Below are 27,978 nucleotides of genomic sequence, written 5' to 3' on the forward strand. Positions count from 1 at the left end.
CATGCATATTATTATCTTACTGTAAGAGAGTTAGTCCATAGATTGGCATCCGTTACATTAAATTGCATTCTGGTGTGTGAGAGGAGCCTCCCTAGCCCAACATGTCCGCGGAGAAAGGAGGTCCAGTTCAGTTAAGGTGAGGTAGAGTAAGAGTTAGAGGCAGGGTGAGGAGCACCTTAAAGGTCAGTTTCTGTTAGGTAGGCCTTATTGTCCAGGACTGTTTGGTGTATCACTAGATGTAGTCACTCATTCAAGGAAAAGACAATATACATCCCAACTTGGGCTATAATCAGAGACCATACATTGGATCATACTTTGGGGAGAAGTTGTACAAGATTGCTAAAGAACATATAGGACCTTTTAGGGCTTCAAGCCAGACCTAGAGACGTCACATCTGTCACATCACAGATTTACTTTAAGACCTATACCCCTAAGTGTACATTGAGTGTATTTATACCTTGTTTCAAGAACCCCACATTCACAACATTGTTTACCCCAGAGGCCTCTCCTCACTTCCATCATTGTGTTGTTTGTAACTTTGCAAGAGACTGTACCCCCATTTGCTGTGGAAGACTGTCTCATCAAGTTCTTGACTGTCCATTGACTATGAAGGACACCCAGTTCCCCTGCCACCAGGCTCTATACAGCATGTGGCCCTGTAGGATTACATCATCAATAACTATTTTGTACCCCTCTCATTCTGCTAATCCATGAGGCATGGGAGAGTAAGGGCCCTATTACACAGGACAATTATCGTAAAGAAAATCGTCATATCGTTGAATTTAAACGATAATCGTTCCATGTGTATGCAGGCTATCGAAAAATTGTTTGTGTGTTGTTGATTGCATCTTTTAAGCTGACCATAAAATCATAATCGTTCGCTAAATGTACACATCATTTGTTCTTTTTCCGAGATCAGGAGTAAATGATCATGGTAACAATTGTAACTAATGACTATCGTTCTGTGTGTTACGGTGAACGATTTTAGGTTGTTCCCAAAAGCTCTTGTTTACGATCGTTTATCGATACTTGGTAATCGTTAACAATTACTTTGTCTAACAGGACTCTTACGGTGAAATGCCTTGTGGCTACCAACAGCTCCCAGACGTCCTACTGGTTCTGTCCCCTGTGAGCATCCCCTTAAATCATTATATGTTCTTCTGTATTGCAGCTAAATCCTATGAACAAATAGATTGGAAGTCCCCTTTAACAGAAACATAACGATGACTGTGTTGTATAGATTTAAAAGAGAAGTCTGGTGTCAGGCATTTTTTTTCAGAAGAGCCAGGAAAGAGGTGGCTTCGGCCACTTACTAGTCTGAGCGGGCACCTGGGTCGTGATGTGTCAGCCCGCTCAGCCAGTCTGCAGCCGTAGTGGGGTACCGCATCGGCCGTTGACTGGCTGAGTGGGGCTGATACATCACAACCCAGGTCCTCACTCAAACCAGGAAGCGGCCAGGGGCCAGGGACCAGAGGGGCTGACAGCAGACCCCAGTAATGGAGTCAGGGAGGTAGGTGTATATAGTTATATTCAGCCATCTACTCCCTTGCTCTTTGCAAAAAAAAAAAATTCAGACACTGGACTTCCCTGTACTAGAGAGCCCAGTATGACATATATTGTACATGTTAATACAGCAATTTATCTTTTCCCCAAAGTGCAGGCATTGGATTAGGTAAGAAGGAGTCATTTTAAGGTAACCCTAAACAGATAAAGGAGAACCAGGTAGGTCAGGTCTATTAGTCCAACCAAGATTTCTTAACAGAGGTTTCAAACTTGTCAGTAAATAAATGTAGGAGAATGACTCTTATTTTTTGGTTCTTCAAGCAGTATATGATGGGGTTAAACAGCGGCGTCACCACAATGTACAAAAAGGAAAGAAGTTTGTTGACAGTCAAAGTTTGTCCACTAGCAGGAACCGTGTAAATGGTGACCAATGACCCAAAGTATAGGATGACCACAGTGAGGTGGGAGCTGCATGTGGAAAATGTCTTCTTCTTAACCTTTGTGGAGGACATTCTAAGGATTGTTGTAAAGACACATATATAACTAATGACGACTAAGGCAAAGGGTAGGATTATTATAGGAACGGCACCAATAAATATCTCCAACTGCAAGGCCGACCGGTGAGAACATGAAAGCTCAACAAAAGGAGCAAGATCACAGAAAAAATGGTCAATCACATGAGGGCCACAGAAATGAAGTTGACAAAGAAAATTAAGAGTGATCTGAGTCAGAAGGAAGCCGAAAACCCAACAATAGACGACCAAGGAATGCTGAAGTCTTGTGTTCATGATGGTGTTATATCGAAGAGGGTTACAAATGGCCAAGTACCGGTCATAAGCCATGACTGTGAGGAGGTGACATTCTGCACACCCTACGGCACAATACAAGTAAGCCTGGGTTATACAACCAGCAACGGAGATGGTGGCTCCTTCCAGCCATATAACACGCAGCATATTAGGAACAATCACAGTCAGGAATGTGGTTTCTATAAATGATAACTGCTGGAGGAAGAAGTACATGGGAGAATGGAGCTGCAGCTTAATGGACACCAACACAATGACCATCGTATTTATCATGAGGGTCAGGATGTAGACGATCAGGATAACATGAAATAAGACAACTGTCCTGGAGCCTCTAATTTCTGGGAATCCAAGTAATAAGAATTCGGTGACTGTTGTGAGGTTCATCGTGCTCATAGTGAAGTGAGAGCCTTAAAAATGAAGAAAGTTTTATTAAAGACAGTATTAGTATATTTACTCATCTTCATAGGAAGAGTCATATTCATTTAATCAATTCAATCTTGATCACAGGTTCCAGTTCCATAAAAAAAAACAGTCCGCGGCACGCCATGGTAGTTCAAAAAGATGTCAAAAGTTATTCCATCCCAAAGGTGACAGCCACATTTCAGCTCAGCCCTGAGAACGGCTCTTTAAAAGAGGTGAAAAGGAATAAATTTTCTGCTCTTTTTGAAATAACATGGAGCGCTGCAGACTTTTTTCATTTTTATAGACAGATGGATAGATAGGATAATATAATATAAGCAAAGTATTGTCCCTGCGGCAGAATCCCAGCCTTCAAAGGACTCCAAAATGGTGACCTAAACATCCATTATTAACTAAAAGAACTCAGGAGAACTGAAAGGATTTAGTATGGCTCATACGGACAATGCGCTTCAGGAGTATTACTACTCCTTTCATCAGGTCCAAGAGATATTGCATCTAGGTCAGTGTCCTTTGGAAGCCTGTTTTTTGCTGCAGGCACAATTCCTTGCTTGTATTGTCCAGAACCGAGCCTTGCATTGGGACAGGCAGAGTGCTATCGAGCCGAACCCTCCAGCACTTATTACCTATACCTCGTAGCGCAACATCAAAAGGTGAGCATATGACTATATACTGTACATAAGATACTTCTTGTTTCATATGGGCGCGTTCAGTGTGACTTCTATGTCTTCTCTAAATAGTATCTGTCCCTTTGATGTGGGGGCATGGCCTTACCTTATGAATAGCAAGCAGAACATAATCAACCTCCTTCTTTAAACCCCCATAAAATATGGTCTCTTACCTGATTCTCCAAGAACAAGGCCGAGTGGAGTCAGACTATGAAAGCTGCTTTTCAGCTGTTACAACAAAAGCTCTAAGCTTATTCTCAAATTAATATAGTAAAATAAAACATCATTCAGGTCACATATTTTGGGGGTCCTCATGCATACTTGTGTGTGTTTCGTCCATTTTATTCACTAACTTTATTGCCCTATTGCGATGCTGGGAAGAAAGCTAGAATGCCCCTTGATTCTAAATGATTTGATGCCCCTGTTTGCTAGTCATTGAAGGTCATGGCTTCATGGCTGCAAACCTTGCCCAACCCCTCCATTTTGCACAGCATGTCCCATGACACTAGAGACCACTGGTTTTCCCTTCGCCTATTGAGTGGTGTTAGCAACTGATTTTAGCTTTTCTTTGAACCATGGTTGTAGACAGGACAATATATTGATACGTTGCCCTCAAACTGATCAACTACAAACCTCTCTAGCCAGTTCCCTAAGCCACCTTCTATGGTGGATTGTGATCTTCCAGTAACTGTGAGCTCTGAATGGGACACAGGACTGCTATGATTTTTCTTTGGTGGAGCACCCACTTACCTGTGTATATGGTACACCTGTCCCTGGAATATTGTAATTGTGACTTATCCTCATGCAGTCCACCGGAGCGCTTCAACCTCGTGACTTTCAAGCTGCTGCAAAACTCTTAGCTTGTCCCAACAGCTGAAGGACATAGACGATGTCATAGAACAACTTCAAACAAATTATGGGAACATTTATAGTTATAATCCAAGGTGTTTATCACCAGGAAGAAACTGTGTTTATAGAATATTACTCTTAATAACAATCATGATATCATTTATCGATTCCTACAGTAACAGAGCACATGGACCGTTTTCAAGAAATGTTCAAACACATAAAGCTCTGGAAGCATTTTATGTCTTAAGAAATACCAAGGAAAATGGCTGTTATTGAAATCTTAATGAGTCCTCCGGGGATTATCATTTCTTGAACCATCTAGAGACTTATCGTTATAGAAAACATCATTTTCTGAATCATTTTTACCGGGGGGAAAAAAAAGTTAAAGTTGACATCAGCAGTGTCTAACTATATTCTTTCTTGTACACTGTTTCATATTTTCCATATGTTTATATGTTGAAAAACCAAATAAAAATCTGATTTTAAAAAATAACAGTAAGGTATTATAAAAATAAAAAAAAAACAATACATACAATATGCTTGATTAAGAATTGTTAAAGACCATGGCGTGTACCGTGTAAGGCAATAAAGAATACAGTTTTGGTTACTTTTGGCGATGTTTAAAGGGGTTGTCCAGCGAAAACATTTTTCTTTCAAATCAACTGGTGTCAGAAAGTTATACAGATTTGTAATTTACTTACAAACTGTTGTATGTCCTGCAGGAAGTGTTGTTTATTTACATTCAGAAACTGCAGGACAGTTCCTGACTCGGCCAGAGATGTCAGCAGAGAGCACGGTGTCTGAATGTAAATAAACAACACTTCCTGCAGGACATACCGCAGCTTATAATTGTGGGAAGACTTGAGATTTTTAAATGGGAGTAAATTACAAATCCACTGGACAACCCCTTTAAGTTAGACCCCCATCTTTTTCTAACCGTTGTATCTCATTATATGGAAAATGAGAAGAGCAGCTTTAAGTATACATGTTGGAGATAAGGACCAATAGAGTAACATCAATGGAAGGAGCTATATCCTATGAATGTACATAAAGAAGTGTTAATGAGAACTATGTAATAGTATTCTACAATCAAATATACATATATACAGTACATTCAGTATCAGCAGGATCTCCAGGATATGCATGTTGTAAGTATAGGCACATAAATCAACACTGCCGGCTGGCAGGATGACAGTAATAATCTAAATAGAGAATGCATTGCCACAGAGAGGTCATCTCATCATGCTACCTATGACGATTATCCACACGCCACACATGGCACATATTTGCTATCATTGCATGCCAGTAGTGATGAGCGAGTACTAAAATGCTCGGGTGCTTGTTACTCGAGACAAATATTTCCCGATACTTGGGTGCTCGTTTCGAGTAATGAACCCCATTGAAGTCAATGGGAAACTCGAGCATTTTTGCAGGGGACCCAAGTTCGGCAGAAGGAAGGTCGTGTGAAAACCTATCAACTTCAGAAAATGATGGAAACACCACGGAAAGGGACAGGAAACAGCAGGGGCAGCATGCATGGATGCCTCTGAGGCTGCCTAATCGCACTATTATGCTAAATTATGGGCAACAGTTTGGCAGTGATCACACAGTGAAGGATTGAAACAGAGGTATCATATGAACCACCACAAAATTTAGCCTGACACAGCATGGCAGGGAGAACACAGGGAACCATCAAAACAGTGGTAGCATATGATGAACCACCGAAACACTTAGCCTGGCACAGCAGGGCGGTGAGAACACAGAGAACTATTGAAACAGAGGTAGCATATGAACCACCCCAAAATGTAGCCTGACACAGCTTGGCAGTGAGGACACAGAGAGCCATTAAAAGTGAGGTAGCAAGTGAGCTTCCCAAAAATTAGGCCTGACACAGTATGGCGGTGAGAACACAGGGAACCATTCAAACACAGGTAGCATATGAACCACCCAAACACTTTGCCTGACACAGCATGGCAGTGAGGATACAGAGAACCATTAAAACACAGGTAGCATATGGACCCACACCACTGACCCAGACCAAGATGGACAATACAATCATCAAATAAAATTAGCCGGATTTTGGCTAGATTTAGCCTCACATGCCCCTCATGCAGTTGTGAGTGAGAGGCATATCTTTGGAGGTTTTGAAGAATAACAATACAGTCTTCTTAAAGGGGTAGTGCGGGTCTTAACAATTATTCACAAAATAACATACATTACAAAGTTATACAACTTTGTAATGTATGTTATGTATGTAAATGGCCCCCTTCCCCGTGTCCCCCCACCCACACCAGACCCGGAAGTGTTGTGCACTATGCTCACCTGGTACATGTCAACCCCCGTCCGCCACAATGATGTCATCCTCGGGCGTCCGGCCGAACCACTCCATCCGTCACTCGTGCCGGCCCCCCTCTGCCGCGTCATCATCTGCTCAGCCACGATTGGCTGAGCATAACTGTGCTCAGCCAATCACGGCTGAGCACAGTTATGACGCGGCAGAAGGGGACCGCCACGAGGGACGGATGGAGCAGTTCAGCTGGCTGCCCAAAGATGACATCATTGTCCCAAGATGGCGGACGGGGGTCGACATGTATCAGGTGAGTATAGTGCACAACACTTCCGGGTCTGGTGTGGGTGGGGGGACACGGGGAAGGGGTCCATTCACATACATAACATACATTACAATAGTTGTATAACTTTGTAATGTATGTTATTTTGTGAATAATTGTTAAGTGCCGCACTACCCCTTTAAGAGGCCCCGGAATTTGAACGAATAAACTTTTAATCCTTTAAAGAGTGTCTAAGAGAGGGCAAGTGCGGTAGCCTGTCTATTAAAAAGATCTGGTCAATCCTGCCTTCAAAATGGCTACAACATCCCAGGAAGGAAGAAGGCACTGGTGAAAGGACGGCAGAGGACACCCGTAAGATGACATCCACACATAATATGGTTTGAAATGAACAAGACAAGGAAGCGCTGTTTTGAGTTTGAACGTGACTTTGAATTTGACTGTAGCAGTTAGGGTAACATTCCCTGCATCGTGTGACTCACCACTTCTCCCCACCGCTGTTTTGAGTTAGAATTTGACTGTAGCAGTTGGGGTAACTTTCACCGGTTGACTTACGGAAATGCGCACAGATGCGGTGCACCTTGTTGAGAAAGTAAGCCAAATTGGGGTAGGTTTTAAGGAACCGCACCAACACTAGGTTGAAGACGTGGGCCAGGCATGGTACATGTGTGAGGCTGCCGACTTGCAGAGCTGCCACCAGGTTCCGCCCGTTGTCACACGCAACCAAGCTCACTGCTAATTACACAGGGAAATTAGCAGTGAGCTTGGATATGGCTTCAATAAGAAATAAAGAAATAAGAAAATTAATAAACGCCAGCCTGTCAGCGCTGTCAGTTGACAGAGGGGTGCGCTTATTAGTGATGATGCTACCAGCTGCACTGAAGACCCGCTCTGACAACACGCTAGGGGCAGGGCAGCCCGGAACCTCCAAGTCAAACTCAAAATTGAATCGGGTGGGAAGAAGTGGTGAATCACATCCAAGCTTACTGCTAATTGCCCTGTGAAAGGTGGTGGCATATGTTATATAGCTGCAGTTACCCACAGATTGTATACGACAACCTCCAGAAACTAGTGTGACCGGTATATTTTCTTATTTCTTCATTTATGACTGCTGTCACATCCAAGCTCACTGCTAATTGCCCTGTGAAAGATGGTGGCATATACTATAGGCATATACTATATAATAGTAATAATGATATAATAGTACTGAGGACTTCTTAGGGGTCTGTATGAAACACCTGCTGTCCCCTTTCTGCCAGCAGCTGATCACCACAGTGTGCTGCTAAAATCTTGGTAGCTGCACTGCAAGTCCCAGCCAGCAGTCTGGAGTCTGACTTTGAGTTTGACTTTGAGCATAGTGGAGGTCAGGGGTGGGTGTAGGACAGGGGGACTGACAGAGCCAGCATGTGACACAGGGCAAGGAGCACTAAGTAAGTAAATGGCCTTGGTCCCACTGAGTGGGGTGTTTAGCACTCATATGCCTGCGTATGCTGGTAGTGGTTAGCCTGGTAGTGGTGGCTCCCCTGCGGATCCTGGCATGGCACAGATTGCACACTACAGTCCATCAGTCATCTGCAGTTTCTTTAAAGAACCGCCAGACTTGCGAACATCTAGCCCTGGCCACGGGAGTTTGTCTCCGTGAAACAGTTGCTGATCTACTTGCTCTGGCCCTTCTTCTCCCTCTGCCCACCCCTCTTCCTCTTCCAACCGGTCCTGTGTCTGAACTTGACTCCCCCTCGGAAGCACTGTCACTAGGCTTATCCACCCAGCTCGGGTCAGTCACCTCGTCTTCATCCAACAGCTCTTCCTCCAGTTCTGAATCCCTCCTTTCCCTGGAGTGGTCAGGCTGTGGGGAAGGAGGCTGAGCTTCTGGACTAAGGATTCCACTCCCTTGGCTAGTTTGGGTGGACTGTGTGGAAGACTGGGTGGTGGATAAGTTACTGGACACATTATCCGCTATCCACGTCAGCACCTGTTCACACTGCTGCGGTTTCAATAGTGGTGTACCCTGAGACCCCGTAAGTTGCGAGAAGAAGCTAGGTACCAGGTGAGATAGCTATACGCATTTCAAGGCAACCAGGGCCTCTTCGTCAGTAGCTTAAGCTACTAACAAAGAGGCCCTGGTTGCCTTGAAACGCGTATAGCTATCTCACCTGGTACCGATAGTGCACCATCTCTGACCCTAAGCATAGAGAATTGGCCAAACCACAAGTTACGACATTTTACCGTATACTGCCACGGTACGCTGATTGACAGTTGAGTTCCCGCGTTGGACTGCTACGATCAAAATCTACTACATCACCGCGAGCGGAGAAGACGCCACTCTCCAGCCGGCGCTCCCGGCATTAAAAGCGGCATAAGTAGACAGATAACTTCACCTGAGATCGGAGATCCAAGACGGTGATCTACAGTGGAAACCGCGGGCGCACTACAGGTCGCAAATAGTGAACATTCAGCGATCTCTTTCAAGCACTTTACCTGTTTGGACATACCACTGATAACATCTCTGGCGTACCACAGGTCGCAGAACATTACGACATCATCGCTAACGCCAACGTGGTCTGGTGAGAGGTGCACTATATGAACCCCCTTTTCTTTCCTTTACCGAGACACCATATTTTAGGAGCCATATTGAGCTTCATTTATATATTTAATCACTGTTTTTATTTCATTTTTTATACCATTAGGGCCCTATGGTAACTGTTTATATATATGTATTTTTATTGTATTGATTTTGATTACACTGTACTTTTTAAATCTAACAATATATCCATTTGGGCAAGTACCTTTGAGGATTGGTCATTTCTACGTATTCCTTTATCTTGCATTTTTTCCACCCATGGTACTGGGTTGACCTCTGACCTCAGGTGTAGCAGTATAGAGAGCTCCCTTATCTTCTTCTTTTTATTTTATTTTATAATTCTGGGGTTACCATGGTTACGGCTCCACAATCCAGTTTTTAGCTGGAGGTCGTCTGAATTAGTCAAATGGGGTAGTTCTTGTGAGTCCCACATTAGTCGAGTCTGTCCATCCCTATGTTCAGTTTCTGATTTGTTGGTTCTACCTGAATTTATTGATGATTTTCAGGATGTGTTTGATGAGACTGTTGCTGACGCCTTGCCTCCGCACCGTCCGTATGATTGCGCCATCGATCTTGTGTCCGGGCCAGGTTTCCTAAAGGACGGATCTTTAACCTCGAGAGTCGATGTGCCAATACATACAGGACAGTTTGAGGAAGGGTGACATTCGGCCATCTGTATCGCCCATGGGAGCTGAGTTCTTCTTTGTGGAAAAGAAGGACGGCGGATTACGCCCCTGCATTAATTACAGGGAACAAAATAAAATAACCATTAAAGACCAGCATCCTCTTTTCTTGATTCCTGATCTCCTTAACCAGGTAGTAGGTGCCCGTTGGTTCTCGAAGATAGACCTTTGGGGGGCATATAATTTAATCAGGATCAGGGAAGGTGACGAGTGGAAAACCGCTTTTAACACTCCCGAAGGGCATTTTGAATATCTTGTGATGACTTTGGCCTAAGTAATGCTCCAGCGGTTTTCCAAAGATTTGTAAATGACATTTTTCGTGATTTGTTTGGTCAATTTGTAGTAGTATACCTGGATGATATCCTCATTTACTCACCAGACCGGCCGTCCCACCAGAAGCACGTTCGTGAGGTATTATCCAGGCTCAGAAAAAACTCTCTGTGTGCCAAATATTCAAAATGTCTTTTTGGGGTTAAGGAAATAGGCTTCTAGGGGTATATCCTCACGGACCCTATTAAGGTAAAAGCAGTGCTAGAGTGGGGACGACCTACTACACTGAAGGAGGTCCAAAGGTTTTTAGGCTTTGCCAACTTCTATAGAAAATTTATTCGTAATTTCTCATTGATAGTTAAGCCATTGACTGAGTTAACTGAGAAAGGAGTGAATCCGGCTTCTTGGTCTCCTGAGGCAGAACAAGCTTTTTCTCAGTTAAAAGAGAGATTTGCTTCAGCCCCTGTCTTGGTGCATCCTAACTTGGACAGTCCATTTGTTGTTGAGGTGGATGCTTCAGAATCTGGTGTTGGGGCAGTGCTTTCTCAGGGAAGAGAGCAATATACCAATTTAAGACCTGTGGCATACATTTCCAGGAAATTCTCCACTTCCGAGGCCAACTACGACATTGGAAACCGGGAATTGTTGGCAAATCACATGGGCCTTGGAGGAGTGGAGACATTTCCTGGAAGGCACAAGGCATCAAATAACTGTATTAACTGACCATAAGAACTTGTTGTACTTGGCCAATGCTAAAAGGCTAAATCCGCGTCAGGCTCGTTGGGCATTGTTCTTCACCCGTTTAAATTTTGTGGAAACATACCGTCCAGGGTCCAAAATTACTAAGGCAGATGCCTTATATACGTATATTTACGCCCTGATGCCGGTAAGGACGTTCAGAGCGGGGCAGCGCGGTGACCGCGCTCTGAACTGCGGCGGTCCCGGGTGCCGCTTGTAGCCCGGGACCGTAGGTATTAGCGGGCACGGTCCAATCGCCATGCCCGCTAATACAGTAATCAGATGCAGCTGTCAAACATGACAGCTGCATCCGATTACCGGATTCAGCTGTTCCCTGGTGTCTAGTGGCGGAGATCGCTGGCAGTTTGGCAGTTTTATATACAGAGCCTGGTTATATACAACATTGTCAGTGTTATATACAGCCTGGTTATATGCAACATTGTCAGTGTTATATACAGTATACAGCCTGGTATACAACATTAACAGTGTTATACTGAGCCTGGTTATATACTACATTGGCAGTGTTATACAGAGCCTGGTTATGTACAACATTGTTAGTGTCATATACAGCCTGGTTATATACAACATTGGCAGTTTTATATACAGAGCCTGGTTATATGCAACATTGTCAGTGTTATATACAGCCTGGTTATGTACAACATTGGTAGTGGTATATAAAACATTGACAGTGTTAGTGGAGGTCCTGTATACCTGTAGTATATAGTTGGTGGAAGTCCTGTATACCTGTAGTGTATAGTTTGGGGGTCCTGTATACCTGTAGTGTATATTTTGGGGTCCCCCCCCCCGCCGACTGCAGACCATAAGTAAGGTGTGTGTGCAGAAAACCTGCAGCTTATAATAATAAGTGCATACACAATCCTGCATCATCATAATTTGACCCTCTTAGGCACTACCTTTCATCCTTGATGAGGACAACACAGAAAATGTTTCAAAGTTCTAATACTGTATACATTCCCCCTGCAGGTAGCCCCCGTACTGTATACACTCCCCACCTGCAGGTAGCCTCCATACTGTATACACCCCCCCTTGCAGGTACTCCTATACTGTATACACTCCCTTCCTGCAGGTAGCCCCCATATTTTATACACTCTCCCCCGCAGGTAGCGCCCACACTGCATACACCTCTCACCCCTGCGGGTAGCCCCTATACTGTATACACTCCCCCCACTTGCAAGTAGCCCCCATACTCTATACATCCTCCCCCCTGCTCTTCCCCCTCCACTCCTGTACATCTGGCGGGGACAGGACCTTCGCTCTAACCTTCCCAGGGACCCAATGTATCTGTGGGCCAAATTTGGGGTCAAATGGTTCAGGCGATTGGAAGTCTATAGAGGACAGACAGACAGACAGACAGACTTTCATTTTTATGATATAGATTTAGCTCTGTGTTCAGCACCACGGAGAACACATTGATTGTGTCATATGCTGTTTGGCACAGGACATGTTCCCGGTTGATAACTTTTGGACCACAAGTGATATTGCAAATTTGATTGCAGCAATTCATTTTTGAGACAATTCTGGTCTTTGATAACAACATGACCACCTTTCCATTGGAAAAGTTTGCCCTTTATCCAAGACGGCGAAAAGGCCCATCACCCATTGCTGCCATAGTCAGAAATCTAATTTTCCCTTAAATTTTTGCAATACAATGGTGTCCTGGGCCTCTTCACGCACACTGTACTTCAAGATTGAACATTAAGGCTATTTTCACACTATGTATATTTGAGGCTGTATATTTGAGGCTGTATAGAAACCAAAACCAGGAGTGGATTGAAAACACAGAAAGGCTCTGTTCACATAATGTTGTAATTGAGTGGATGGCCGCCATTTAATGGCAAATATTTGCTGTTATTTTAAAACAACGGCTGTGGTATTGAAATAATGGAAGTTGTTTACCATTATATGGCGGCCATCCACTCAATTTCACCATTATGTGAACAGATCCTTTCTGTGTTTTCAATCCACTCCTGATTTTGGTTGCTATGAGGACCTGACATGAGGACCAAATACAGCCTTAAATATACATAGTGTGAACCCAGCCTTAAGAATTATTTTTTCATAATGATGGTAAAAACTCTAAATAGACATTTATCCTTGTTAGAGATGAGCGCAACTAAAGCATGCTTGAGTGTGATCATTTGGCATTTGAAAACCGGTGGCTGAAAACATGTGTACAGCTTATGGCCTATGACTGAATCCACATTTTTCCCAGACTCCCTATGGCTGATTCCAACTTCTGCAGACATCGGTATTCAAATGATTAATGATCAGACTGGAACATGCTCGAGTTCCTTGAAAAAGACTTCTTGTTGAAACGTGTAGCATCACGTGTTGGTTCTATCTTTTGTTTCCTGTGGAATACTTCAATAAGAATTTGAAGGAAGCTTTGCTGCAACAACTTCTTTTGTTGGATTTGATATCAGCATCTGGTGAGTCGCAGGGTGTTGCCGGCAAAACTCCTTGACTGAACTGTTTGTCCATAGGAGACTGTTTTATACCAGCATGACTATGGTTGAGCGGTCACCACTAACTTTTTCTTGCCCGAGTTGCTTTCATCTCTAATCTTTCTGCATCTTTCATTCTTTATTATTCCTGCGTAGATAACTAAGGAAATCAATGGTCAAGTTATACACTTCTAAGACAATTTTCACCTATAGAATTCCTAAAAAAGACGTTAAGGTTAGGCACCTAAAAATTGAAAGCAGTTTGTCCAAAGCAGACAAAACCTTATATATAGTATTAGCACTAAATAATTCTGTAATAAAATCTACCCTTCATTTCTTACATCTATTAACTTCTCTATGACAAGTCTCATCTCTTGGTTCCTCAGACAATATATGATGGGGTTGAACAGAGGAGTAACCACAATGTACAGAAATGAAATTAACTTGTTCAGGGTCAAGGTGTCTCTATTGGCTGGAACCATGTAGATGGTGATGAGGGTTCCATAGTACATGGTGACCACAGTGAGGTGGGAGCTACAGGTGGAGAAGGTTTTCTTTCTTCCCTTTGTAGAGGAGATGCCGAGAATTGTTATAAAGACACAAATATAACTGATAATAACTAACATAAAAGGTAAAAGCATTAAAGGAATTGAAACAATCAGGATCATTAGCTGAAAGGCCAATTTGTGAGAACATGTCAGCTGAAGAAATGGGGCAAGATCACATAAAAAATGGTTTATCACATGGGGGCCACAAAAATAAAGATGGCAAAGAAAGTTAAGAGTGATCTGGGTCAGGAGGAAACCGAAAACCCAACAATAGACGACCAAGAGACGCTGAAGTCTTGTATCCATGATAGTGGTGTAACGAAGAGGGTTACAGATTGCCAAGTACCGGTCATAAGCCATGACTGTGAGGAGGTGACATTCGGCACACCCAACGGCACAATACAAATAAGCCTGGGTTATACAACCCCTAACAGAGATGGTGGCTCCTTCCAGCCATATAACACGCAGCATGTTAGGAACAATCACGGACAGAAAAATGGATTCAACAAGTGATAACTGCTGGAGGAAGAAGTACATGGGAGAATGGAGCTGCGGCTTGATGGACACCAACACAATGACCATAGTATTTCTCATGAGGGTGAGGATGTAAATCACCAGTATCACCATGAATAAAATCAGAGCTTTAGTGCCAGTAACATCTGGAAATCCTAATAGTAGAAATTCTGTGACTGTCTTGTTGCCTTTATCCATAGCGTATGACTATTAGTATTATCAGTAGTAGTAGTATAAGTAGTAGTACTTGTAGTTGTGGTAGTAGTATTGTACTTTATCTGAAGCCAATATTTAGGTACAATTTTACTCTTTTTTATTTGAATATTTGTAACTGTTGAAATATTAGTTACTTTGTCAATTATATTTCTGTAGCGTTAACATTAATGGTCGATCTCTTATCCAGTAGAAAGATGGGGACTTTGGTTTGCATCGAGCTCTTTTTCCTATGAACAAAAAAATAAAATATTACGTCTGGAAAAAATAGTAAAATAAGATACAAACTGGCTTTGATTTGATGAAGGTTCATGTTGTATAAGTTAAAAGATCTTTAGGCTGGAAACACACTTGGCAGTTTTTGTGCCAAAACCAGAAGTGGTAAGAGCAATACACGTCCTCTATTTATATTTTCCATCCTATTTGAATCCACTTCTGATTTTGGTACAAAAACTGCCATGTGTGATTCCAGCCTAAAATTGGCCCATCCATTGGCGTACTGCATATCAATATCAAAGAAAGTGTAAGAATATGATGCCATTGGGCTTAGGTGAATGTATATAGTCAAAGAGTGTTTTGAGACTCGCAACGGAGGCTCCACTGGCCCCTTTTTTGCATCAGAGAGTAACTGATGGTACAATCCTTACTCTGTAACAAATCCATAATTTCTCTTGCTTTTAATGGTTCCGCCATTGTGTATGGACTGACGAAAGAGTTTGGAGTAATAGAAATCTATGACCACGTAACCTGATGGGAAGAAACTTCACAATTACAGGACTATGTCAGAACATCTAGAATTTATAGTTTTTGTGTATTTTGTTAGTATATAGTTATCAATTCTAGGGTTGTATGAAGGGACATAAAAAGACTCACATTACACAACGTTAATCCTGTAATTAGGGGTTATTCTAAGGGGACAGTGTAGACCCTGCTGAAGAAATGAAGTCATTTTAAATAAAAATAAGAAAAACAAATTGACTTCAACCAATAAAACCTACATTCAAACAGTTTCTCTTACCATGAAAAAGATAAATTGAACAATTTTTGTTTCTCTAGAGCTTTATTGTTAGGATGGGGACTGGAAAGACAAATAGACGGTGAAGTCCCTGTCGCTGACAGCCGCCCCAGCTGTCCCTACCTGCCAAAAAGAATAGAAAAGAAAACAGGATAAACAGGTCAGAGGATATGCTAGGTCAAGACACATTAGGTTACTAGGCTCTATCACAGGCACTGGACCTGATACAAGCCCGGCCCAGTTACCGACAGCTGACTGGTAGTGTCAGCTGTCAATCAAAATCACTAAGATCACAAACACCTAGTGCTGATCAGCAGGGGGAGTGAAACCCTGGCCACTGCTACATCAAGGAATAGCAGAGCACTAATTAAGAAGCAGTCTGGCTACTATGGATGTTGCCAATGTGCCCCTAATAACCGGCCCGAGCGGTGGTCATGTACAGAAGTCCTAACATTTTTTTTTAGCTTCTTATTCGTGTAGCTGTTCATCTCCTTTTGTGCTCCAGGACCAGCTATGGCCGTGTGGATATAAAGAACAAAGCTTTGTAACCGTGCAGAACATTTTTAACAGTGAACGGGTCTTACTGATTTATCTAAGCTTTTTATGATCTATGGATCATCATGGGAATCTGCTGTTTTTGTAAATTAACAAGCTGCCTGGGGACGGATAGTCACGTAATCTACTGACAATAAAAAATATTTAGATCTTTTGTGTAATAACAAGAATTAATTTTATTGCAAAGTATAAGACTCTAGTTACAAGATGTACTGTAGGCCATAAGAAATTCTAATTATATGTTCTAAAATGAAAAATATTGGGCCAATTTATCATGCTGGGTGCTAGGTACAGACGACAAAAGTTACAAAATGTTTGCACAAACTTTCATTTTCATGGGCTAAAGCTTAAACCTCTTCACTTGACAAATTCTCGTCCATTGGATAAACTTTCCCTTGATCCAATATGGCGACTCTCAAGATGGAATATACTGTAGGCCCCTCACCCACTACTACAAATTTTTTGAATAAAATGGTGTCCTGAGACTCGACTCAGCCCGTATTTCATGTTTGAACATTAAAGAATTAGTTGTATTATTCGTAGAAGAAGAAGAATACGGATTACAATATAGTGCTCTTTCAAGCACTATAACAATGGTAAGATCTCTTTCTTTGTTAGAGATGAGCGCAACTCAAGCATCCCACTCATGTGACATTTGAATGCAGCAGCTGAAGAAGTTGGATGCAGTCCTAATAAATCCTGGAAAACATGGATACAGCCTATGACCTATGGTTGTATCAATGTTTTCCAGGTAGATAGTAAAGGAAAACAATGATAAATTTACACACCTCTAACACAATTTTCACCGACACAATGCTGAAAAGAGGTTCAGGTGAGACACCTAAAAATTCAAAGCAGTTTGTCTAAAGCAGATAAAACCTCATACCTTCGTATTACCCCCCCCCCCCCAAAAAAAAAATAATAAAAAATAAATAAATAAATAAAATAAAAATAAAAAATAAATAAATAAATAAAAATCTGTAACAATATCTATCTACCCTTTATTTCTTACATCTATTAACTTCTCTATGACAAGTCTCATCTCTTGGTTCCTCAGACAATATATGATGGGGTTAAACAGAGGAGTAGCCACAATGTACAGGAATGAAATTAACTTGTTCAGGGTCAAGGTGTCTCCATTGGCTGGAACCATGTAGATGGTGATGAGGGTTCCATAGTACATGGTGACCACAGTGAGGTGGGAGCTACAGGTGGAAAAGGTTTTCTTTCTTCCCTTTGCAGATGAGATGTTGAGAATTGTTATAAAAACATAGATGTAACTGATAATAACTAATATAAAAGGTATGAGCATTAAAGGAATTGAAACAATCAGGATCATTAGCTGAAAGCCAAATTTGTGAGAACATGTCAGCTGAAGAAATTAGGCAAGATCGCAGAAGAAATGGTTTATCACACGGGGGCCACAAAAATAAAGTAGACAAAGAAAGTTAAGAGTGATCTGGGTCAGGAGGAAACCGAAAACCCAACAATAGACGACCAAGAGACGCTCAAATCTTGTATTCATGATGGTGGTGTAACGAAGAGGGTTACAGATTGCCAAATACCGGTCATAAGCCATGACTGTGAGGAGGTGACACTCTGTGCACCCCATGCCACAATAACAGTAAGCCTGGGTTATACAGGCACTGATGGAGATGGTGGCGCCTTCCAGCCATATAACACGCAGCATGTTAGGAACAACTACAGTCAAGAACACAAATTCAACAAGTGATAACTGCTGGAGGAAGAAGTACATGGGAGAATGGAGCTGCGGCTTGATGGAAACCAACACAATGACCATAGTATTTATCATGAGGGTCAAAATATAAATCACCAGTATCACAATGAATAAAACAATAGCATTGATACCAGTAACATCTGGGAATCCTAAGAGGAGAAAGTCAGTGACTGTGTGGTTCCTCTTATCCATGGTGTATAGGGGCTACTGTTAAGATTAGTAGTAGTAGTGGTCATTGTAGGAGACACAGTCTTCTTTAGTCATGGCTGGAGCACATATAGTAGGTAACATATTGGTAATATGTTCATGATGCAAGTCAATTCTATTTCTGTAAAGTAATGGTAGCTCGCTTATCCAATGGAAAGACGTGGACTTTGGTTTGTTAGTAGCTCTGCATCCTAGGAAAATACAAAAAGGACATTGTAAGACATGAAAAAGACACATGATGGTTCATGTCACATGTATCAGTTGGATCTCAAAAATACCACGTAGAGTGTAGAGCATCTTTACATTATAGAAAGGGCAAGACTTTGGTGAATGTTTCGTCATCGAGTAAAAGTGGTCCAATTGTCTACCCCACTATTGGCTTGACAGGTGTAGATCATGTTTACTCTGAAATGTGTCTAGACGTTCGCCTTACTAGATACCTGTTAATTCTATATCCATTGACTCTAGGTCACTAAGAAGGAAAGGTCAAAGGTCTCTATAATGGGCGGGTCATAAGAAAAAAAAATACAAAAAAGACTTGTAAGAAGTGTGTCTCATAGATTTTCCATTAATAGTAGTGGTGTATGACTGTCATGTATGTGCCCCACCAAGATTATAGTCAATTGCAAATACCCAACCCAATGGTTTTAAATTGAAGCTTGAACCATATTATAGCTGAATGTGTCTCCACTGTCAGGTCACAAAAGTCGTGTTTCCTTAATGTGAACTTTAAAGTAACAATGACTTTAATAATAAAAAAGATCAATCTAACAACATGTCTCAAAAGTATAGGACCAGACATTGGACAAACTATAGTTCCAATAAAATACAGTACAAGACATAGGACCAACCATAGTTCCTCTAAAATTTCTTACCAGACATTGGATCATCAATCAAATAAAATGATGGCCCATACCTAATGAACACCATACTAACCAATGCACAGTAAGCTTTTCTAGAGCCACCACTGTTTTCATCTGTAGGTCCTCACCGATGTTCTAGATATTATCCCTCTAACCAGTGTATTCATACAGTATATGCAATATTTTAACAGATTGATAACACTTTTTTCAGAACACATCTGACTGATAGGAGTGATTGTTCAGAATTTAAATGATGGACGGAAAATGGAACTAAGATCATTTACAGACAATTTCAACTCTAATCCCCCCCCCCCCCCCCCCCCCCCCCCCAGACACAGGAAATCTGCATTCTGATCCATGGTGCTAAGTTACTTAGGAGAAACAGGGTATCACATGTAATGACCTACAAAGTACCTGCATAGGGTAAGTTACAGTAGTTAAGTTGGTCAGTCACCTTCTCTCACCCAAGATATCCCCTTCATCTCCTTTCCTATGTTCTTCGTAACATGGAGCAAGGAATCAATGACCTCTAGTATCTGTAGTCCGTCTATATGTAAGGTAAGTGATACAGTACGTGGAGACTCAGGAAGGGCCGCTGATCTGTCTCGCATACAGTATGAGCAGAAACATTAAAGGAGAAGTCCGGCGCTGGCAATTTTTTTTTTTTTTTGAACAGCAGAGGCAGGGGGAAACGTTATAACCAATACTACTCACCTCTCCCGGTGCCTCTCCAGCGCTGGATCGCCACTCCGGGATAGTCTTCTCAGCTGATGTCACAACCCGGCTGATGGACAGCCTGCTCAGCCAGTCAGTGACTGGGGTGGGACTCTGCTCCAGTCATTGATTGGCTGAGCGGGCTGTCCATGTGCTGGGTTGACATTTTCCCCTCGAGTCATAACATCCTTACAACTCGGGGAAAATGACTTCCGGCAGAGGTCCCGGGTCGGTGGTGCAGTGATTCACGGGCACGAGGAGAGGTGAGTAGTGCTTGGTTATAATGATTAACCTTTCCCCTGCTGCCTTTCAATTATTTAAAATCACTGAACTTCCCCTTTAAGATGGAAGAATAACTAGAGAACACACTGACTTTGGATTTTGACCCTTCGGTTATAGAAAGCAGTCCAGATTGGGTAGGTCAATACCAGGAGTTCACATAAGAACATTAGAAACCTACGTTCAAATCATTATGAAATATATTCAAATTATCATAAAAAGGTGCATGGAGCGGTGAGAAAAATTGTTGTTTTATGCCATCAATCTTGAGCATTGTATAATTTCTCGATTCTTGGATGCGTAGCTTTTGGATTGTTCCTCATATCCAGGATATACAGAAGAAAGCTGTGTAGACGTACAGGCCATTTATAAGAAGGAACTGGGTACATTGGCTTCTCTAAGCTTTTTATATTCTATGGATCGCCATGAGATTTGGTTATTTTTTAAAAATTAATAAGCTGTCCGGGGACGGATTGTTGTGTAATCTACTGATAATAGAAAATAGAGGAGTGGAGTTTGTATGAGAAACTGGCTGGTGTTATAGCATGATAGCACGTGGACTCTATGCCCTACATGTTATATTTTCATTAATATCTATTTAGCTTCAAAAATCTTTATGAAGAATTAAATATAAATTGATTAATGTCCATCCTGCCTTGTTTTATTACGTTAACCCTTCATAGCCTAACGTTGATATTTTTTCTTATTGGCTCAGGCATGGAAAGAGGTTATCAGGGATGTTAGATAGGTTACTTTCTTGTAAAAACAGCACCACCACTGTCCTCAGGTTGTGTGTGTTACGACAATTCAGCTCCATTCATTTCAATGGAAATAAACCCACACTCAAACTGAGGAGAGGTGCTGTTCCTGAAAGAGGCCATGTTTTTCTAAGCCTGGAAAACCCTTTTAAAGTCCATTGCGCCCAATCCATATCTCCACCGCATTTGTTGATGGAGACTTGGAAGCCCCCTATGCAGTGGTGTATAAATAGGGGTTTCAGTGGCGCCCATTGGTCCTCCTCACCACAAGCTGTCACTCTGCAGTTCTGAATCGGCTGTCTCTCTATTCAACTGTATCAGCGCTGGCAGTGGCAGGAGGGGGAGAGCCCTACGCTTCCTTTCCTGCCACTCGAAAATTCCTATGTGATGCTGGCAGAGCGGATTGATTAGCTTCACCTACAAAACACAGCATTCAGACCTGAGCAGAAGAGATCAGTTCATAGGAGCACAGCAGGCACCTGGAGAGGTAAGTATTACTAGGGAGGCTGTGTTTACCGACCTGGGGCTTATCAGGTTGCAGAGCTACAAGCTTCACCATGTCCTGCTGACAGTTCATGAAGGGAGTTGTAGTTTTGCAGTCCGTGGATCTCCTGTGTGTCTCTTCTGCCCATGACTGCATCTGGGGGGCAAGAATACATTTTGCGCCAGGGCCCATGTGCCTTCAACTATGGCCCTGCTCCATATGCCTTATACTGACAGCCACACCTGTCACCCACATATGATTTTGCTGACCTTAGTATAAAGTGTATAGGGGCATAAAGTAAAGGATGCACAGGAAAAAGTGTAAGAAGCCTTAATAGTGAGGAGAGGCATTCTGATAAGTGGCGGTGACCAGAGAGTTTCTACCTCTATGGTACTAGAGGTTAATAGGTGGCTACTAATAGACCTGTAGAAATCAATTCATTGCATTAACCCTTTGATGACCAGGGCAATTTTTGTTTTTGCACTTTCATTCTTTTCCTCCTCATGTTTAAAAGGCCATAGCGCTTGCAATTTTTCACCTACAGACCCACATAATTCCTAATTTTTCGCAACACCAATTGTACTTTGCAATTGCAGACCAAATTTTTCCATAAAATAAGTAGCAAAATTGAAAAAAAAAAATATTTGCGCCGTGAAATAGATTTTTTTTTTTTCATTTTGGAGGGTTTCGTCTTTATGCTGTTTACCCTATAGTAAAACTGACATACATATTAGCTATGTTCCTCAAGTCTATACGATTACAACGATATGTATAATTGATGTATGATTGATTTTATTTGACACCTTTTAAAACAATAAAACCTTTAAAAAAAAAACCTAAATGTTCTTAAAATTGCTCTATTCCCATCCTTAATTCTTTTATCCTTTGGTCTATGGGGTTGTGTGAGGTGTCATTTGTTGTCATGTGACCTTTTGATCATTTTATATAGCAATTTTTCTAGATTTGATAGGACCAAAAATTTGCAATTTTTTGGCTTTTCTTGTGCTTACGCTGTTTACCGTGTGAGATTAGGAAAGTGATAATTTAGTATTTTGTGTGATTCCACATATGATGATACCAAATATGTATATTTATTATTATTTATTTTATTATTTTTATTTATATAAAGGGAGGGGGTGTGATTTAAACTTTTATTATGGGATGGGATTTTTTTTATTTATTATTATTTATTTTATTTTTTTCAACAGTAGTTTTAAGTTTCCCTTAATAATATAATATAATATAATAACTTCACTGATCTTGTATAGAGTTTAGTAGAGTACATGTGTAATCTGTGCTCGATTGTTATGGGCTTCTGGAGCCCATAGCAATTGAGTGTCGAGCAGGGATCAGCATCATTGTAGCCTGGGTAGGGTATGTCCTAGGTCAGGGGTACTCAACAACTTTTAGTGAAGGTCCACTTACCGGGGTCTATTGTCAGGTGAAGGTCCGAGCTGAACATCAGTAGGAAACGTGTTTTGTTACTTTGTCACAAACGTTCAACTATTTATATACAGAATTGCTGCTTATTAGCGGGAAAATTTGATATTAGGTACAAAGGGGGTGACTGCCCTGGTAGTATATAGCCCCCTGTTGCTCCCCCAGTAGTATATAGCCCCCCTGTGCGCTCTCCCCCTGTAGTATATAGCCCCCTGTGAGCTCCCCCCAGTAGTATATAGCCTCCCCGTGCGCTCTCCCCCTGTAGAATATAGCCCCCTGTGAGCTCCCCCCAGTAGTATATAGCCCCCCTGTGCGCTCTCCCCCTGTAGTATATAGCCCCCTGTGCACTCCCCCCAGTAGTATATAGCCCCCCTGTGCTCTCCCCCTGTAGTATATAGCCCCCTGTGAGCTCCCCCCAGTAGTATATAGCCCCCGTGAGCTCCCCCCAAGTAGTATATAGCCCCCCTGTGAGCTCCCCCCTGTAGTATATAGCCCCCTGTGAGCTCCCCCTGTAGTATATAGCCCCCCCATGCGCTGTCCCCCTGTAGTATATAGCCCCCTGTGAGCTCCCCCCAGTAGTATATAGCGCCCCTGTGCTCTCCCCACAGTAGTATATAGCCCCCCTTGTGCTTTCCCCCTGTAGTATATAGCCCCTGTGAGGTCCCCCCTGTAGTATATAAGCCCCTGTGCGCTCCCCCCAGTAGTATATAGCCCCCTCAGTAGTATATAGCCCCCTGTGAGGTCCCCCCTGTAGTATATAGCCCCCTGTGCGCTCCCCCCCAGTAGTATATAGCCCCCTCAGTAGTATATAGCCCCCTGTGAGGTCCCCCCTGTAGTATATAGTCCACCTGTGCGCTCTCCCCTTGTAGATGCCCCCCAGAGAGAAAAAAAAAATAACAAAAACAACTCACCTAGCACCTCGTTCCCCGCTGCGGCTGTCTTCTTCTCTTCCCGTCGGTCCGGCCCCCGGCTGATACGCGCTCTGTAGGGATGTCCCGGGGATTCCCCAGCAGAGCGCGCATCAGTGACCTCAGCGTACGCCGCCGGCCTGCACTTCCGGGAAGGACAGGCCGGCAGCGTACACTGAGGTCTGTGGTGCGCGCTCTGCTGGGGAATCCCCGGGACATCCCTACAGAGCGCGTATCAGCCGGGGGCCGGACCGACACTGCCCCCAGCCCCACAGGCGTACTGACATCTAAGGACAGTACGCCTATGGGGCGGGAGGCAGTGCGGTGGGGAGAGGGACGGACCGGATCCGGGGCGGTTCGGAGGTCCGACCAGGGGTCCGGACAGCTGGCCTCCGCGGTCCGGGTGCGGACCGCGGTCCGCCAGTTGAGGACCCCTGTCCTAGGTCATCAAGATGGTAAAAAGAGGAACAAGGGGAAATTGTCAGGAATCGGACAGCAGGACAATACAAGACAGTGAGCCCTGACGCTGAACCCTGCCCACTCTCCCTACCTGCTTGCCACATTCCGCCCTAAGATGGTGGCGGGCAACTTGGCAGCGGTCCCTGTACTGGCTTGGTGGGACACAAAGACAAGACAGACAAACAAAACACAATAAAGAATGGTCGACAGTCCGGGTCACAACAATCGGGCAGCGCAGTACAAAAACACAATCCAACAAGCAAGGTCAATAAACAGGCAATATGGTCAGGGACAGGCAGCAAGCAGGGATAGTCAGAATACAAAGCAAAATAGTCCGAATAAACACAGAACTAAACAGAGGCAGAAGCAGGCTGAGACAAGCTCAATAACCGGCACCAGAATGAGCCTCAGCCAAACACTTATAGGGAATAAGGAGAAACTCCCAGCCCCTATTGGACAAGGCTCCTGGTTCCAAACAGAATCACCTATGGATAAGAACTGGCAGCAGTGTAACTCCTTAATAGCCAGAGAACACAGCAGATGGGTGGGGCTGAACACAATACTAGAAATAGGCCAGTGTTCAGACAGGGTTCAGGTTACTGCACAAGACATACAAAAAACTGAATATCAGCGCCATCTCAGCCACGCAGCACGAGCTGAGGGGCGCACGGAGTTCATCTCAGGCACATTCATGACACAAATTTTATCATGTCTTATTTAAATGTGTGAATGGAAGAACTCTCCCACAAGCAGCAACAGTAATGTACAGAGGTTACACAGATTGGTTTGAGGATGTCATATGGCATCTGTGCATTGTCATTTAGGCGCCATGCTCATATTGTGGACATGAGGTCTTAGGAAACATCTCCAATATTTATAATTATTTTCCTCTTTCCATCTATCACAAATTCATTTAAAAATTAAACCCACATGCACAGATTATAATAACAATTTATACATAACAATATTAGGGATAGTTACAATTCTCAGAGGTGACGGGAGACGATTGTCCCCAGATAGCCGACTGCAATACATAAAGAGCTCAGAGAACTCAATGCTCCTCATACATTTCTTATGACTGGCCTAATACTTTCCCAGAATTTTTCTTTTGCCTTTTAGCAGATAATATTTTGTAAAGCTTACTTGGGACATGACATGGGACGATTTAGAAGAAATTGACGGATCCTAAATATAAATAAGTTGTATTATTCGATCAGGAGAGTTAAGGCATCAGCATTGAGGCAACAGCCTATATTTCATGGTAAGAGGATGTCTTTGTCTGCGACAGATAATGCTTGAAATAGTCTCCTTGATCTCAGTGATCAGTAGGAAAGCTGTATGGGTGATGGATCAAGACTGGTGGAGACCACTGTGCAAAAATAACAATGTTGGGTCCATTTTATATACGGTTTGAAAAAAGGATTAGCTGTTTCAGTATTTGGAGAAAAAAAATCATGTTGCTGGGGCGTATATCTAGCAGTATGGGCTGTCTGTACATAAGCATCGATCTTTGTGATCAGAGCTTGGTTACAGAGCTTTCACAAGGTTTGACCTGTCTCACGGCCGATGGCAAGGAGATGGTCAATGGGTCTTCAATGGGTGGAAGTGTTTGCTTTTTTGTGGGATAATCTATCTATCTTTATTACACAGGGTGATTAAGAGGCACTCTTTGTAACTACTCTCCACTCTGGCCAAGAGATAAGGATTCTGAACAGACACCCCTCCTCTATTCGTTCACTTATGAGAGATATTATTAGAGTGAATTTATAGAAAATATGGGTTCTCGAAACACTAAAATTCCCTTTCTAAAACAGTCATGTTTTTTTTTCAAAAACTCATTAAACTCACCATTTTTGTCCATAAACCCGCCAAAGGGGTGTGTCCTTCAAAAGGCACCACAACTGACAGATTTATTAAGAAAATCGTCATTTTTTGATGGGTTTCCTATTCTAAAAAGCAGTCACTTCTGGTTTGCCAGGATGGGAAGGTTTACATTTTTTTCCTGTGAAAAAAACAACTTCCAGATTTACCAAGGGCATACCCCACATTGATGAATTTCAGACAAAAAAAAGACAAAACCAACCGTGTAACAGCTTAAAATTGAGGCATTGTTAGGAAAGGAGGCCCATTGTTTTTATTAAAAAATATTTAGGATTTTTTTTATTCACTCATTATGTGGGGACTTTCAATGATTCATTATTTATTTATTTTTAGCTCCCAATAGGGGATCATTTGACCTTATTGACCTTATACATACTGCTTTGCAGTACTGAGAGTATTATAGCATTATAACATTACCTGATTATGAATAAGGGAAACCAGTCATTGTTCAATGAGCTCTTGATATTGGGGTTCCCGGATGTTACTGGCTACAAGGCTGTTGCTTCTTTTATGGCAATCCTGATCGTCTACATCCTCACCCTCATGATAAATACTATGGTCATTGTGTTGGTGTCCATCAAGCCGCAGCTCCATTCTCCCATGTACTTCTTCCTCCAGCAGTTATCACTTGTTGAATCCGTGTTCCTGTCTGTGATTGTTCCTAACATGCTTCATGTTGTATGGTTGGAAGGAGCCACCATCTCCATTGCTGGTTGTATAACACAAACCTATGTGTATTGTGCTATAGGATGCACAGAATGTCACCTCCTCACAGTCATGGCTTATGACCGGTATTTGGCCATTTGTAACCCTCTGCGCTACAATGTCATCATGGATACAAGACTTCAGCGTCTCTTGGTCGTCTATTGTTGGGTTTGCGGCTTCCTTCTAACCCAGATCACTCTGAACTTTCTTTGTCAACTTGAGTTCTGTGGATCCAATGTAATTGACCATTTTTTCTGTGATCTTGTTCCTTTTGTTGAACTTACGTGTTCTAAATTCTCCTTACAGTTGGAGATCGTGCTCCTTTCCATCCCTATAATTCTTATACCTTTTATTCTAGTAATTGTCAGTTATATCTATGTCTTTATAACAATTCTTGGCATCTCCCCAGCCAATGGAAGGAAGAAAACCTTCTCCACCTGTAGCTCCCACCTCACTGTGGTCACCGTTTACTATGGAACCATCATCACCATCTACATGGTTCCAGCCAATAGAGACACCTTGACCATTAACAAATTAATTTCATTTCTGTACATTGTGGCAACTCCTCTGTTCAACCCCATCATATATTGCTTGAGGAACCAAGAAATGAGAGCCGTCTTGAAGAAGTTATGTAAAATATAGGGAAAAAGAAAAATAAACTTTATAAAGTTATATACTGTAGTTTAAATAACATATTGTTCAGAGGTACCTATCTGATTTGGGGCTTAAGACAAAATCTGATCTTGAAGATCCCTCTCACTGAGTACACCTTCAATTAGCTATTAAAGAGCTTTTTCCACAGATCAAAGTTGGAAAAATCCGATGTGTATCAAAAACATATATGGAAATGTGTAAAAAAGTGCGGTTTGAGTTAAATTACTGGATCGCTGTACTCTTCTTCCCACCCATGGATCTTATCACTGAAGAAAAACAAATATTACACAATAAACAGCTAATGAGAATTCATTATTTAGGTTTTATTATGGTATATCAATATTATAGTGTCCCAGAACCTGTGTGCCACAGCTTTCTGTGTATGTATAAAGGCACTGAGTATTGTCCAATTACCTTTGGTAATAGTCCCAGTACTGTAGCAACTATAGTTTTGCATATAACCAAAGAAATTGCACAAATAATTTAGAAATTAAACAGAT

The 27,978-nt window shown here is 42.3% G+C and overlaps 2 protein-coding genes across 2 annotated transcripts; one reads left to right on the forward strand and one right to left on the reverse strand.

Moving 5' to 3' along the window:
• Positions 1-1,736: 1,736 nt before the first annotated feature.
• Positions 1,737-6,571, reverse strand: LOC138785312 (olfactory receptor 6F1-like). The gene is made up of 3 exons (XM_069961127.1): positions 6,563-6,571; positions 3,565-3,619; positions 1,737-2,713 (listed from the first exon to the last, which is right to left on the reverse strand). The coding sequence occupies exons 1-3, from the start codon at positions 6,569-6,571 to the stop codon at positions 1,737-1,739; spliced, it is 1,041 nt and encodes a 346-aa protein (XP_069817228.1).
• A 19,971-nt stretch (positions 6,572-26,542) lies between these two features.
• LOC138785314 (olfactory receptor 6F1-like) lies at positions 26,543-27,466 on the forward strand. The gene has a single exon (XM_069961130.1). The coding sequence runs from the start codon at positions 26,543-26,545 to the stop codon at positions 27,464-27,466; it is 924 nt and encodes a 307-aa protein (XP_069817231.1).
• The last annotated feature ends 512 nt before the right edge of the window (positions 27,467-27,978 follow it).

The sequence above is a fragment of the Dendropsophus ebraccatus genome, chromosome 1 (assembly GCF_027789765.1).
Source record: "Dendropsophus ebraccatus isolate aDenEbr1 chromosome 1, aDenEbr1.pat, whole genome shotgun sequence".
Lineage (NCBI taxonomy): Eukaryota > Metazoa > Chordata > Amphibia > Anura > Hylidae > Dendropsophus > Dendropsophus ebraccatus.